General features: G+C 36.4%; 1 protein-coding gene across 1 annotated transcript; it reads right to left on the reverse strand.

Moving 5' to 3' along the window:
• Window positions 1-5,349: 5,349 nt before the first annotated feature.
• LOC113302246 (SCY1-like protein 2) lies at window positions 5,350-15,421 on the reverse strand. Its single transcript, XM_026551134.1, has 14 exons — window positions 14,725-15,421; window positions 13,593-13,697; window positions 13,129-13,239; window positions 11,998-12,180; window positions 11,482-11,608; window positions 10,468-10,529; window positions 10,169-10,255; window positions 9,633-9,719; window positions 9,173-9,286; window positions 8,232-8,360; window positions 7,841-7,903; window positions 7,156-7,317; window positions 6,830-6,948; window positions 5,350-6,697 (listed from the first exon to the last, which is right to left on the reverse strand). Exons 1-14 carry the CDS (start codon window positions 15,214-15,216, stop codon window positions 5,770-5,772), a joined length of 2,769 nt encoding a protein of 922 aa, XP_026406919.1. The 5' UTR covers window positions 15,217-15,421; the 3' UTR covers window positions 5,350-5,769.
• Window positions 15,422-16,271: the final 850 nt, after the last annotated feature.

A 16,271-nucleotide genomic window follows, 5' to 3' on the forward strand; every position in this document is an offset into this window, starting at 1 on the left:
AAGTCTTTGAGCATCTACTTAATTTTACTGGGACTGTTGGTGAAACGGTTTGTGAACCGTAAGGCTTAAGTTCACGAGTCAGGGAGCTATGGTTCGTAAACCGGATTCTCTAACCCTACCCTGCTCGAGAACTCAGATGGCTTCGGTTCATGAACATGGTTCGCCAACCTTCCCTGTATTTCTGAAACTCAAATACCTATGGTTTGCGAATTGGTTCGCCAACCTACCCTGAGCAGAAATATCAGAAGTTATGAATTTTTCTCTTATGATGTTTGAAACATTCACAAATGGTAAAATCAATTGTATGAGCGGTTTTCAATTGACCCGCAAATTAATTCTCGAACAATAAATTGTGTCGAACTAATATTGTTAAGGACTTTTTAACATCTATGCTTGAGGCATAGTTCAAGATTTTTAACAACGCAAACTTGACTTGAATTTTTTCTTTGTATATCTAGTAGAAGTCATACGATATAGTCTCAAAAGATAGAATGGTAAGATAGTAAGTAAAATAGAATGATTCAGTTTTCACATACCTGATAAAAATAAGTTCTCCAAATGCGTTCATCGATCTTCAGTCTTCGAGGATGATGTTTGATACTCAACTACCAAATTCTAACCCAGTCCGAGACTTGTACTTAGTAGACTAGAAATCAAGATACAGTTTTGATCATCTAACATAGACAACAAGCTTAAGATAGAAAAACTTGTGGGTTCAAACAAACATTGCTCTAACACTTAGGTTGAAGCAACTCTTAGGCTGTAATGGACGTCAGCTAAGGAAATCAATTGTGCAGAGCCTTGCGAGGTTCAAGAAACGTAAAGAGCACGACTGCAGCTGAATTGCTTGGAGGTTAAATTGGTCTCAATTATATTTCAGTTCGAAGTATGATAGCATGCTAGTTTTAGTAGCGGCTTAATACATTTTGGTATTCAAAACTGGACGAGGTCCCGGGATTTTTCTGCAGGTGCAGTTTTCCTTGTTCAAAAAAATTCTTGGGTGTGTATGCTTTTTACTTTTCACATCTTTTAATTGTTAAAATTATTAAGAGGGTTCATACTCCTATTAAACGAAAAAGTTGGTGGTGTACTTGGTACCCGTACATTTTCAATAATCATCAACCCGTGTCGCATCTGGGTTTTCGTACAACATTTTTGCATTGTCCGCAGAAGAACGGGGAACCCGAGAATGATGCTCAAGGATTGTCGAGTCGCTTTCAAATAATTAATCATGAAGTCACACAATTCCTAAGTCAGGTAATGCAAACTAACCCAGTAGATTGAACAGTGAAACTGTTGATGAAGTGGTACAAAGAACTTTGCGATACAACAACTATCTAACGGCAAACGTTTCGTTCACGAATCTTGTTTCAACCTCCTTAAAGTGCTTCACAGATTCAACTTATTTTTCGTCTTATATGCTGCTTTATCAGCCGGTCGCTGAATCAAGACTTTAATTAACGAATTTTATAATATAGTTTTAACTGATAAATTAGTTTTGACCCAATATAGTTTTCTTTAATCTAATGTAGTTTTCTTTAAAATAAGAAAAATCAAATTAGTTCTGATAACATACCGATCTGATTGTGCAGATACAACGACATTTTCATTGATTAAACATATAACAACATAACACCCAACCAAAATATAAAACGACGGTGAATTAGTAGTACATACACTTAATCAGTACACTCCAACATAAAACACATAATATATTTCCAAAATTGCTTTTCATATTCTTCGGTAGTAGTGTGCATGTAGAAGTTGCAACCAGGGTTTGGGCTTTCAAAAATTATTTGTGGACAATGCTTTTTTTAGTGATCTTCTTCTTCACAGTGGTCATACTGTAAGTTCTTCAACTTGGCTTTAAGTTTCGAGTTTTTACAATATTGTTGCCTTTTCATCTTTTTTGTCCCTGATCATATCATCTAGCATTCGTGGTTTTTCAGACAGTTAGGATCCAACATTTTAAATACATGATCTTCTCCGGTTGTGATTCAATGACTATTCTGATGCCTGAACAACCTACTTGTAGACACTTAAATATATCCAAGGACATTGCATCAGACTACAGTCATGCATGAAGCATAATAGACAAACCTTCTTTGCTTTCGTACACAATATTTGTTTTTCTTTGCTTTTAGAAAATATGACTGATGGTGTTGGTTGAGAATGATTTCAGTAGGTTGAGTTTAGAATAAAATTTGTTATATGTGGTATTCTATAAGAAAAAATATAGGCGTTACTGTATAGCCATCAATTTTCAAAATATAGCTATTATAAATTTAACGTTAATTTTCAAAATATAAATGCTCATATGATGCTCGGCTCAATTTGAGCGGTTGTCTTAATCTTCTACAGTTGAGTTATTTTGTACAACAAACCATTTTTCCACTGCCGAAAACTGGGTTTGCCCATCCAGGTGGCTTATCAAATGTGTTGATTTGCCATCTCCAGCGGACTTGCTCTCACTACGAGGCCAATTATCGTGCCGCATGACTGGAAGCATCATGCACGATGATGTGCATGAGAATGTTACGAACTGATTAATGATTTTGCTCTATCGATCGAGCGATGAACGTGCATCTTCACTTGTTCAGAAATATAATCCTACCTTAGCAAAATAATTTTTGATTCGATGTTTTTCTAGTCTAAAGAGAATTTAAAATTTTCCAATGTTTGTGGTAACGGAATAATGTTTCTGTTAGACTAATTTTAAAATTTTGAAAACAAAGTCATGAAGGTAAGTGGTTGTTTATTAACAATCTGAGTAAGTTAATGACTTGCAAATTAGAGATAGTAGAGAGATAATGGTGTTTCCAATAATTACAAAATTATTATTTTGTGCTTCATATCTTCTTGGGAAGGTTCATGTGTCCCAAACCCTAAACTCCTTGATGGTGAGGAGGAAGCAATCCCTTTTTCTGCAATGTTATCTCTCAATTATATTATTATTATTACTCCTTTTTTAACAAACCAAGAACTGTTAATCAAACAAATAATTGTTTTAAGCTAGCACACAAGGTCGTGAGTGAACATTATATTATATTGTTCTTAAAGCCATTGTGGATGCTGACCTGTAATGCTGAAAATAAAAAACGATCTAAATATCTTAGAAAAACATTTCAAAGTACATTTTCAAGATGGATCTTTACAATGATGAAATTGTTAAGTAAAAAGTGAAAAAAAGCTTAGATTTAAACTAAACTATATCAACACTAAGCATGATGTATTAATAGGAAAACGATATTCTTCTACGTAAGACTAGTAGTAGAGTAGGCCAAGTTCCAAGAGAGAAGCAGCATGTGAGGGAACTAAGAATGTCTGGAAGTGAGGAATCTCAGAGTGTCTGTCCAGAGTACGGAAACACTTTGAGAAAATACGACATTTTAATAATTCCGACATTATAACCATACACTCTCTAAAATACATCGTCTTCCTTTCCCCGACTCAAGAAAAACATAAACACAAACATTGAGAGTAATATTGAGCATAACAATGAGGTGCAAACTTTCTGCGACGCAACAACTTTCTAGAGCTTGTGCTCCATTTTGTAGTAGAAGTCACGTGGTGTTAAAATTATGTTGATATTTGCAGTAAGTAAACAAGATTCATCCAGCATTGTATACTAAAAACTGATACTCGTAGAATAAACTTTGGTATCAGAATAATCCGAGAATGTACGTGATTTCAGGGTCTGAGTTCCAAATTACCTATAATGGTACACATTTGAATGTCTTCTAAGATATGGAAAGGATTCTCTTGGAGGAAATCCAAGTAGCATGATCTGAAATTACTATTTAACTAACAAGTTAGGTAGTCAGTATATATTCTCATAGAATCCAAGGCTAAAACTAATTGGAGACAGAAAACACAGAATATTCTTTAATTATTGAGTAACTAAATAGTATTTAAAATGGGGCTTTCTCTCTTCTCTTGCATGTGTAACTATCCAGGCCAGGGTGTGGGTTTATTATCCAAATTGTATTTATCCTCTTAATATTAAGTTTTGTTTGCATAACATTTTTAGAGAATTCATAAGTCCACATTAAACTGACTTTAAACATGTGCGTCACATGGATATTATAGAGACAGTAGATAAGAAGAAGAAGGGGAGAGTACTAGATGAAGATGAAGATGAAGAGATTGTTTCATGGATAAAGCTGGTCACATGGGGGCAGGGCAGCAAGCAATGAGAAAATGGCATGATGAGAGTGAGAGAGCCTGATAGGACTTACTTGCCATCATGGTTGGGCTGTTCTTTTGTCTTTACTAGGCTACTATACTTCTTACAAAGTCTATTTTGTTGTTTTTTTTTAAGTTTTGTATATCCGGATTTGAGTCTCTCAAAAACCATAAATAATAGCATTAAGAAAATAAAACTCTTTGGCAGACTTTGTAACAAATCAGAGCAGAGGAATCATTTCATCTTTTCAACAGAAAGTCCATACCCATAGTCCTATTCCTTCATATCTCTGATGTCTAGAAATGAGTTCGTTTTGGATATAATAAGCACAGACAAAGATATACATCTTAGGTTGTTACTAAGGAGCTGCTGAGACACGTGAAACCCATCTGATTGTTGTAAGAAATACTGCAAAATGATGTATGCAATGCCATGACACTTATTAGGATACCTTTGCCATGTTAATCTCTGTAATCATGTATAATGTTTGTATTCTCTGACGGTTCTACAGGTTAATGATAACTTCCTCAAAAGCCGATACATTCACAACTCCGAAACTCTTTTGATACATCTTTTTGGGTACAGAATGCATTTCTTATCTTCTTCTTTTTATTTACCGAAATTTAAGAATAAATCTGAAAATTAAAAGATGTTAGTTAACACTTAATGGTGACAAGTCATTGGTATAACTGCATTCCGCAACATTTATGGCAAATGTAAAACCAACTTTTATTCTAGAAGTCCATGTGTCATAGGAATGCAGTTTGCCAGTTAGAGAAGACCTGCAGTAGATGGCCCCATCGAAAAGGGAACTGGAACCCAAAAAACAGCTTAAAAATACAAAAACCAGTGCATAAGAACACGGAGTGATGGAGAGATCATGACAAAAAAATTATCTCCTCGGCAAGCATTACATACTTAGTCCGGGACCATTCTGTTTCAAGACATTTAACCACATCACAAGTTTGATTTAAAATGTCAGAAATTTCTATCGACTTCTGACTGGGTAAACAGTCCAGAGCCATGACTGAAAAAGATCTACGCCTGAAGATGGTACTCTAGTTTGAAACCAGACTGTGAATCATCTTCGTGGAAGCCCAAAAGTGATACGAAGGATAAAAATGAGAAGGGGTTAAGAAGTACACTACCTTCAGACTTGAACATGCATATAAAGTCCTGGAACTTTTTATTATAACGTCGCTCCAAAATTATAGAGCTGAGGCGGTCCCAATGAATACACATTTGAGGAATCTTATCCCAGCAAAAACCATAAAATACATACATAAAAAGATAAAGAGGAAAGCCAGAGAAAAAGAAAAAGAAACAACAAACACTGGGGTAAAAGAAAAAAATCCTCAACTGATGGATATTGTGGTTCAGTGACTGTAAATAATAATAGTTACAACATGCAAAGCCTCACTATAGAATATACAACTCCGGAGAGCCATATAGGTTGTTGACAGATAGATGATGAACCAATTCAAGACATTGACCAACAACACACTCGAGGAAGAGCTCTGGTAATTCACAAAGGCAGAACCTCAACCTGTTTCTGGAGATGCTAAAAGTAAAGTATCAACATATTATAGCAAATCAAGAAGGGGTGGCTGCTCAGACGAAGATGGTTTAGGCTTACTAGTCCGTGATCCTTGAGTCCCCCTCCCTCTTCCTCTTCCCACAGCTGTTAACGGAGGTGGAGCAAGTCTCAACCCAGTGTTTTCCATCTTGTTAGAGGAAAATATGGATCCAATATCCGTTGCATTTTTTTCAGTATATGAACCTGCTCCATAAGCACTAGGGTTACTGATTCCTGGTGCCGAACTCCCCTGATTCTGCCTCATGAACCCAAGAGAGCTTTGGTTGTTCAGTCCCCCACTATTTAGTATGTTTGTGCTCGACAGTGAATTACCCTGATTCTGTCTCGAGAACCCTGCAGAACTGTGCGTCCCAGTGTTCTGATTATTTGTACTAAAGAAAGAGTTCCCGTTATGCTGGCTGCTCATTCCCATGGCACTATTTGAGGAGGCAAAGCCCGAACTAGTTACTGAGTTACTAGATCTTGGGGGCCAATTGGCGAAGGGATCTATTTCGTCAAAACTGGGGCTTGACAATTCAGTGTTTGGTTTCGGTTTCTCAATGTCGCCCAAGTGAGATGAAGCACCTGAAGTCGATCGAGGAGGCCACTCTAAGTCGACTGAGGGACATGATGTAGGAATCTGTTGATTTGATGAAGGAGATACCACAGAGGGCAGGGGAGTGGTATTAACTGGCTGTGAAACCCGAGTTTTCTGCACGGAAGGTAAGCTAGTTTCAGATGACCGGCGGGATTGAGGTCCTTTTGTTATGGGACCCCAATCTTCATCCCATGCTGGTCTGCTATTTGCCGCAGAAGAAACGGGTTGGCTTGTTTTTACAGATGGTTGAGACGGTGTCCCATTTAGTACAGGTGTTACCCTAATCTCTGGAGTTCCAGAATCAGTCACAGAAACACCTCGTTTTTCTTCTATTTTCCTGCAAAATTGAAGGGTGGAAGAAAACAGACATTTTCTCCAGCTCAGATGCGTTGGCCATATTGAATAAAGTGAGAGAGAAACCCAGAAAGGAAAAGGAAAGAGATACAAAGTAATGTCTTAGCTGAATCACCTGAGTATATCTTTCACAAAGAGCATGTATTTAGCGAACTGCTGAACATTCAATTGTTGCGCAATGAGAAGTGGCATAAGTAGTGGAAGAACGTGCTCAGCAACAAATTCAATGCCATGCTGAACAAGACAAATTGATCAGAAAAAGAAAAAAAAAGTCGTGACTCAATAGCATGACTTTCCGCAACCTTTCAACTGTACTAGATTTATTTATTTTTTACTTTCTTCAACTTAAAAAAAAAAAAAAGCATTTTAAAGATCTGCAAAGGAGAACGAGGAATTCCTTGCATTTAACGAAAGCATAAAAGTGGAGATGAGAGAGGGTACCTGCTTGAGAATCGAGTTTGCAACTCCCAACGTACACATGAGTGTGGGAGCTGAATGATCAACAGCGGTACACCGTTGGATAGTCTGCAAAATCTCCAACGTGGCATGTTTGTCCATGGTGCTCACCAATTCACCCAGGCACAATAACGCATTCACTCTTACCTGACAATGATTAAATATCATCAGATGGCAACCCAAAGATCGTGTATCTTTTTTATTTCTTACAGCAGTATTTTCAAAAAAATGAATGCAGTCTAATGGCGCTTATCAAACACATATACACACACATGCCTTCTTACAGAGAAATAATCTTTACATAGGTCAAATAATTGTGCAGAATGAATGCGTATCCCTATTCTTACTGAGGCCATTAACCATTCTAATTTAAGTAATTGACGCTGTATGGTCTGTCCATGATTATTTCAAAATAGATGTCATTCACAAAACCAGCTCATTTGAGATTATTTTCAGCGTGCATCTGCACAAACTAACTACATCTATAAACGCATTGCATTTTTAATACCTTTCATTCAGACTTGCCAAGAACAGATTATTCTTCTATGTAACTATGATGTGCCAAAATGTAACACGACGCTAAATGGTATCTGTATGCTAGTTGCTACAAGGTAAGCCTGCAGCAGTTAATGAACTACAGCATAAACAATATTAACAAATACATACGTACCGCAGCCACCGTTGTCTTAAGTGCTAACCCGTGAACACGAGGCAAAACTGCCTGTTTCACCAACTGCACAATATTTTGCCAGCCAAAAAAAAAGAAGAACAGAAAATTAGTTGAACGTTCGAGACTGATAACAAAGGGAAAGTGACTGGAGAAGAATTGAAAATACTGTTCACTGTAACGGAAAAGCATCAAGCATCTCTTGGGTGACAAATTTAGTGAGTGTCATCAGACTGAGTAAATTCTTTTCTGTTTTATAGCATAAATGTTTAGCAGGAGCGATTTGAAAACTAAGTATTACAACCTTGGACAACACCAGTAAGGAAATGAATCAGAACTCCATAGATCCAATACCAGAATTTTACATAAAAAAATTAGTGACAGCAAAGTGCACCTGAACGTCAAGCTGCTTCGTGAGGGCTGCAGTTCTTCGTAAAACTTCTTCTTGTATGCGGGCATCATTATCGTCATAAGCACGCACGAGCAAAGGGAGCACATGGGATATTAAGTGCTCCTGACTGGTCTAGAAATATTGCAGAGAAGGACAGGATTAATATTAATATGACGTAGCATAATCCAGTGCTTCTGTAACCAAAAGTCCACAACATAACACTACCAAATTTACTAAAAATCGAGTGTGGCAGTTAATTTTTTTTCGTACTAACTTAATTTTAAGTACTTATTTTGTACCCTTGGTCTAAAAAAAAGTAACAATCTACTGTTCTGGGATACTGAAACACCAATTTCCAAGGCTAGCTCTAACATGTTTGTGATTTTATATCAAACCAGCAGTATAAACACCGACTAGTTAACTGTTTTCTTGAACCTCAATTGCACTGGATAACAGAGGACAGGATAGAAAGAAAATGTAGGCAGGGTGCAAGTTATTTAATCAGAAAATGTTACATTAAGTACCACCTACGACGAACCATTAAGATGATCAAGACTACTCATTTCAGCTTAATTACGACATCAACTCAATTGTGATAACTGAGGCTGCACGAACATGTTCCATAAGACCATTCTTCTGCGTCATATGTGCACGCAGAAAAATTATATTCACCCTAGAACAGCGACTACCAAATTGTTATAAATATATGTTCTGTATTTTCTACAAGTGGATTCTGAAAAAACAGGTAGACTCTTTTCAAAACTTTGCACTAAGAATACTAAAAACTCATCTTCAAAATATTTAAGAGATATTTATTGATGTCAATGTTACACCTTTTTCTTGTGGGAAAACAACAAATGTCCAATTCTTTGTTGCACAGATATGGTAACTGGAGAAACTTAAGGACTCTATCAAGAATTACATTACCATTATATTCTTATTACCTTGTTTATTATGAGTTCTGCATGCTTAACAATTAGCAACAACGTTTCACCTGCTGCTGTACTCAAGACAGGAAATAGTGCCGGCAGTGTTGATACTTCAAAATCGTTTTTGTCCTGCATCAAAAAAATACCTGTTAGTAACAACTTCAGTCATAATGACAATTCAAGCACCAGCATCCGTAAGCATAAGAGGTAGACCAAGATTTGTAATGAAGACTCATATCCAACCTAGCAGAGGCATGATTATTCAGCCACTGTTTGATGAGATTTCTATAATTCATAATCTAACATTGAATGACGAGCTCTCAACGAATACTTTAAAAATAACACCTCGGAAAATTGGTAATTTTTCCCTATTCGTTAGAGCAAACAGAAAAAGTGAAAAACAAATTTTAATACGGGTAAAAATATTTAAGTGGGACGTAAGCATGCCAACTACAACCTATTATGCATATAGTACCTGGGACTCCGCTATCGTGAGAACCATGGGTAAGATCATTGGCTGCAAAACCATATTTCGAAGTTCTGCGCAAAGATGTGGGAGTACCTGCATTAAATCATATCGTGAATTTCTCAAATATTTATTGGTCAGCTATCAAGCCCTACTCTCTAATATAATGAATGAAGCAAGCAGATGCTTTTGAGTAAAATATTGAATGAAACACTCAAAGGGCACAATTTGCATTATGATTCAAAAGCAGTCATAAATATAACTGGAAAATGCATGGTATATGACCTACACGCAATGCCCTAAGTAGGCCAAGAATTTGGCCTTGACACCATCTAAGCATGCCTTTCGCAGGCCAAAAGTGTTATTGAACCCTTTACCTTTTTACTTTTCTATGGTTCTAACGAACAGAAAATCAATTCACAAACTGTTGACACCATAAAAAGTGTTTTGAACAATTGTATGCCAGCAATACTCAGGGATGAAAGTTCAGTACATAAATAAATTCATTAAAGGGCATACTAACTGGTACAAGCTATAGTTCAAACCTTATACCGCAGTACACGAGAATCAAAATCTTTCCACATATCAGATAATGCTTTTAGAAACTCAGACTTCTGCATGTTATCCCTTTCCTGCAGGAAGAGGAGACTCATTGTTAATGCAATACCCGGATATGCCTATGTATGCAGGAGGACAACTCTATGTAATTTTAATTTAAGTAATAAGGCTCCTTTCTTATCAAAAAAATAAATAAATTTTGTTAAAGAAGTCTGTCAAATCCTCAATTCAAGTGCTCCAGAATATCTCTATTTTAAATGCATCAGACAAGTTACTTAATACGTACAAGCATGTGGTCCAGGAAGCGAAGAGCACGCAATCTAGTGTCGTCGCGGAAAAATGGAGAACCTGAAACAGGACAGTCACATTAGCAAATAAGTTTCCTAGAACATTGAAAGTTAAAGTTAGAAGAACCTTGTGGAATAAGCAAGCCACGGGAGCTAGTACCTAGTAAGATGACCAAGAATATGAAATCAGAGATTACGAAATTCACAGTATTCCATGATACTGAAGTTCAGTTGTAATTTCATAGTATGACACTTATTACCACCTAAAGGATGTTACTGACACTGCAAATCTGAGAATAAGCATCCAAGAGGTAACAATTTTATACAGGTGAACTAAAAATTTGAAAGTGAGGGAAATTTGGTGGTACAAGGGAAACTTGTAGGAAGGTAAACCATCAGTTAGATAAAGTAGAGGATGATCAAGTCTCAGAAGTGTATATCTTAATCATCCCAATAATCCTTCCTGGTGGAGGAAAAAACAAAACATCGAGAATTCTTTAAGCAGTGACAGTTGGCTTTTTGGGTGCAAAACTCCATGTATCCCAACCTTGCATATTGTGCTGGTGGGCTGGTGGCTAGCTATTAAATACACTGTCTGGCCGACAGTCCATCTGATGGTTATCTCAGATGTATTCTTTCCTAACCATTAGCTCTTGGGGTACTGAAATCTTGAAATTTGTATTGAATGCAATAACCAGCTCAAGTTCTTCCTATACTGGCCTTATCTTCTATGTACCCTCTTGGAATAGCTTTTAAGCAAAATTAGTCCCAGTGCACCCATCACCAAGTGCCAATGATAGATCAAATGAAAGAGGCCTTTAGCTAGCACACTAGATATGTAAAGACTGAAAACAGGTTATCCCTGATTATGTATATAATTCACTTAGTTAAACTCGAAATTCTGAATTTTAAAGAGACTAACAGCTTTAGAAGAAAATAGAAAATACGAAATACTTTCCCCTCTTTTCTGGGATTTGCTATACATTTCAAAGCTGAAAACCTGCAGTCATTACCTGTAAAATCCAATGCACTTGGTCTAGAAGCCTCATTCATAGAGAGCATCCTTTGTAAATCAGTAACTACATCTGCCGGCATGCTTGAAAAAGACTCATGTTGCAAGTATGACAAGGTGTTCATGTACTGCATGAAAAATAAGACACGGCTACTTTTAACTGAAGAATAACAGTTAAGCACAACAAAAGAAAAATGTTATGAAACTCAAATACTCCACAGTTTCTAAGCATTCTTTAATGGAACAAAGGTGTATAGTCCCTCGTGTATGGTTGCACAGAGATGACTTATCAAAATCCTATGTATTGGTCAAGCAAGATTTTCATAATTACCTCCTTTCAGGTTTGTAGAACTTGATAACATACTTATTCAAGGAGAGAGTAAAAAGAAAAATGTAGAACTTCCTCTTAGTCTTACTTGACTATTTCCCAGTTCCAGATTCATGTTTCATATGAAATTCTTGTAGCGGTATGAGTACAAAATAAATCAACTTTTGAAGAAGTCTATTAGAAGTTTACCATCTTTACGTTGTTGTGGCAATCCAAGAGAGGCTTATGAGCAATCAAGTGGTAGGCAAGGCATCCGAAGCTGAACATATCAGTAGACCATCCAGCTTTGGGTGCTTTACTCCTAACCAGTTCAGGAGCAGTATAATTCAGTGATGGTTGAAGGGGCAGAAGAGAATCATCAACGTCATACTCCTGCTCAGATTACAAAGAATCAGTAAGCATTAGGTTGAGATGATCCACTGATGGTTGCAGTGGGGTTTAGCTGCAGTACAGGTGGATTACTTAATGACATAATCCCAAATCGCAATCCAGAGTAAGTGTGATTGATTCACAAATATACATATATAGTCATCTAAGTTAAAGCTACCATTTTCCTTAAATCCATGTAACAAGTAGAGTATATTTTCAACATTTATATCTTCTAGTCCTGCATATTTAATTGTCAGACACTTGCAATGTCTGATAAATAGTTAACAGCATAGCATCAACCTAAGTATCCATTCATTCTTGTACATTTAATATTGAAGAAAAAAATTTGAATCAAGAATCTCAAAATCTGATCCAAAATTACACCCTTCCAATGCATTATGGTTAGTAAATAGGCTTATTATGCCCGACTCTTCTTACCCACGTAAGCTAATGCCGTTTAATTCATACTAGTTTCCTGACAAAATCATTACTACACACCATAAACTGAACAAAGGATCACATACTAAAACTATACTCGAAGTTTCAAACGGATGTTGGTCAAAAAACCCAACAAGAGAAAAGGAAGAAAAAAAAAACAATTACATCATGGAGAGTCAGCATGAAAATTAAAAACAACTTCAACCAACTGACATGAAGCCAAAAACAAGGGAACCCCAAGTTCCATCAACCAACCTGTACTTCATCGCAAATTTTGATAGCAAAAGCAAAATTCTACATGCTAATACATAGAAATAAGGATGGCGCAAGAATAAAAATAAAAAAAAAACAAAGATCAAAACAATGGCTAAGAGATGCCCAAAAACTTCTTGCTGCTTTTGACAAGAGTTAATGAAACTAATAACTAAGGGAAAATGCAAAAACTGACTGGTAGAAAGTACAGACAGGAAAATATAAAGGAATCATACTAATCTATCTATTAGATTCACTTACTGAATAATGGAAGGGTTGCGCCCTAGAAAGTTCTCCAGAGTTTTGATCTGCAGGAATAGCGAAACCAAACCCTCCAAGCTTCCAAGCTCCACTGGAAGTAATAAATATAGTCTGTAACAGCAACATTTTATCAATACGCACATAGTATATAGCAGAAATCCAGCCAAAATATCAGTTGTGGCTTTTAGATGAGAAAAAAATATTACTAGTGTTTAATATTGTTGTACATATGATTCATTATTAACTAAGTTCTACAAATCAGGAGTGCAATAAGGTCTTCCCCTTTACATAACTCAGATTCGTTTAATCCCTGCACTATCAATACTTCAATTTTTTGTCCTAACTAGAGTTAAGAGATCCAAATTTCACATAAGTATCAATCTATCCAGCAAGTAATTTTGAATTTTCCATATTTCTTAAAAATAGAGAAGAAATGGCACACGTAAGATGAAGAAGAGTAAAACCTCAGGTGATATAGCCCGATGAATAAGATGTGCATTGTTATGGAGAAAATCCAAGGATTCAGCAATCTGGAGCAAACCATGTTTTACCTCCAACAACCCCATTTCCTGAAGAAAGCATTAATGACTTCAGATAATCGATAATCGTACGAAAAAGTAAGCAGGAAAGCTACTGAAGTATAAAATCTCATCTCGACTGAATACACCAGTAAGTTTAACACTTCTAGCTAATACATGGATTATACCAAATTGTTTCATGACATGAGAAGGCACAACCACACCAAAATGAAGATCTGCTATCCTACTAAATAAAAGTCAATTTGGAGTATAATAGCAACCACGCCAGAATGGTCTCTAGCCATAAGTATACTGTTCTTCATCAATTTAAGCGCACAATTATATAAAACAATAATCCCAGTAGGCAAGATGTGCTCGTGATACTATCAACCGAATCTTGTAAATAAGGCAGATCTTGTCTTGGCAATTATTTTAAAATGATACTTTTATTCCCATGTTGGTACAACTGGGAGGGCTATTGGTTATGATCCATACATCATAATTTATTTATTTTTGAGAGATGAAAAGAACTCACTTCAATGATCCCAAGAAGGAACAAATTGTTCATAACTTTGTTGTCACGGCTCTCGCTACGAAGTGGGTTTAAATTCTACTAGCACTTCTACGTGGTAAAACTCATCAACAGCATTCCCTACTTGACAAGGCACTAATCATGCTACCCTAAACAAAACTCTGAGTCGTGCACTCCCCCATTATCTCCCAACATAACAACTGCAATTTTCTAGATTCTTTCTTTTCTAACATTAAACTATCCAAGAGTATCTAGCTAGCCCACCCTTTCTCAAAACCAAAATCTTACTTCACTTGGTTTAAACTAGATCAGATCTTACAATAACAGCTCCCACATTCCTCTAACTACGTTCTTAACTTAGTATCCAAATTCTACAATATATCGAACCCTAACTAACAAATTTCCCAATTGCATGCTCCATGCAAGTTAGCAATCAATAATCAATACTAATCACAACAAACAAACACAAAATCACACCAAATTCATAATCTAAAAAACTAAAAAAAAATCAAGATGATGATAAATTATAAAAATTAAACTACTCACCATTCCTTTAAGCTCCTTAGGCACTTTCCCGATATTCTCAACATTCCCAAGCGTATTTGCCACAGAAGCAAAAAGTGGTTCAGTAACCATAGCCATAAAATTCTTATTCTCATCTAACCCTTGTACAACATGAACAACACCAGGATGTCTAATCCTCACCAAACGTGCAGCATCAGCACGAATTATATCATAAAATGCATCTTCTGTTGTTTTAGATAAACCAGCTTTAGAACGTGCTTCAGTAATTGCCTTTTTATCAAGTACCCAAACACAAACGATAGGATATTGAGAAAGTGTAGATCCACTACGTGCTTTAGCTGAGTATAATTTCCATACGAGACCAGGACCACCAGATCCAATTTGATCCAAAAGTTCATAATCTTGTAATGCTTTTGGTCCTGTTACTTCTTGAACTGTTGTCTGTACATGTTTTTCTATCACTGCTGCTGTCTTTGCAAATGCTTGTGTTAGGGTTTTCATGTTCAGAGACATCGTCTTCGTCGTCGATTTTAATTTCCGGAGGTTTGAATTCCGATTTGATTTGAAGAGGAAGATGAAGAGGTGGTACTTCGATTTATTTGGTTTTTCCACCCACCTCTCTCTTTCTCTGAAAGACTTTCTTTTTTCTTTTTTTGTTACAGGAAGGAGTTTTCCGTGGGAAATTAATTTCTGAGTTGGAAATTCATGTTTCAAAAAGAATCTCAGCAATGAAATTTGTTTTTGTTTTTCACAGATTGTTGACTGAAATGACGGTACTATCCCCAACCGACGGGTATCGGTGAAGTGCAACATACGCAAAACGTCGTTAAACCGCGAGGAATCAGAATCATGAGTTAACAGATGGGTCCTCGTGAAAATCAGATTCTCTCATCTAGGTTTAGATCCTCGGCTATGCAAACTTTTGATCATCTCATACATCCTGATAATAATAGTTGGAATCATGGTACTCTAACTCCTTATTTAATAGTGATATAGTTGGAATCATGGTACTCTAACTCCTTATTTGATAGTGATATAGTTAGAGATACTTGTAAGATAAGAATTACCTTTAAGCTGGAAAAATAGGTTTATATGGATTCATGCGTATAATGACATGTTTTCTATGGAAAAATGCTTGTAGAGTTTTGTAACTGCAAAATATTTGCCGTATACGTGGCATGATCTCATACCTGGAGTATGATATTCAAGATACGTGAGAAGTACTGGAACATCCATCTTCTGCTTTCACAGATTACGAGATGGATTTGAATGAACGGCCAGAACGCTTCTACGAGTTTATGATGTGACGGGCTAGCTGTAATGAGCCGCTACGCACGTGTAAGAGGAATATACTCAGCATTAGATGCGTTCAACCACCCCACCTAACCATATCTTCGACAGTCAAGTTGTCAAGGAAGCAAACACCTTTCTTCTTCCTCTCCTCTAACCGAACCTTTCTTCTGCTCTGAAGTTGTTTTTTTTTTATCAAGGTGATTAATCGTCGACTAAACCCAACTATATAATGGTTCGTACAAAGGAAAAAGCAACGAGTAGGCGTTCAAAATCGT

The sequence above is a fragment of the Papaver somniferum genome, chromosome 8 (assembly GCF_003573695.1).
Source record: "Papaver somniferum cultivar HN1 chromosome 8, ASM357369v1, whole genome shotgun sequence".
Lineage (NCBI taxonomy): Eukaryota > Viridiplantae > Streptophyta > Magnoliopsida > Ranunculales > Papaveraceae > Papaver > Papaver somniferum.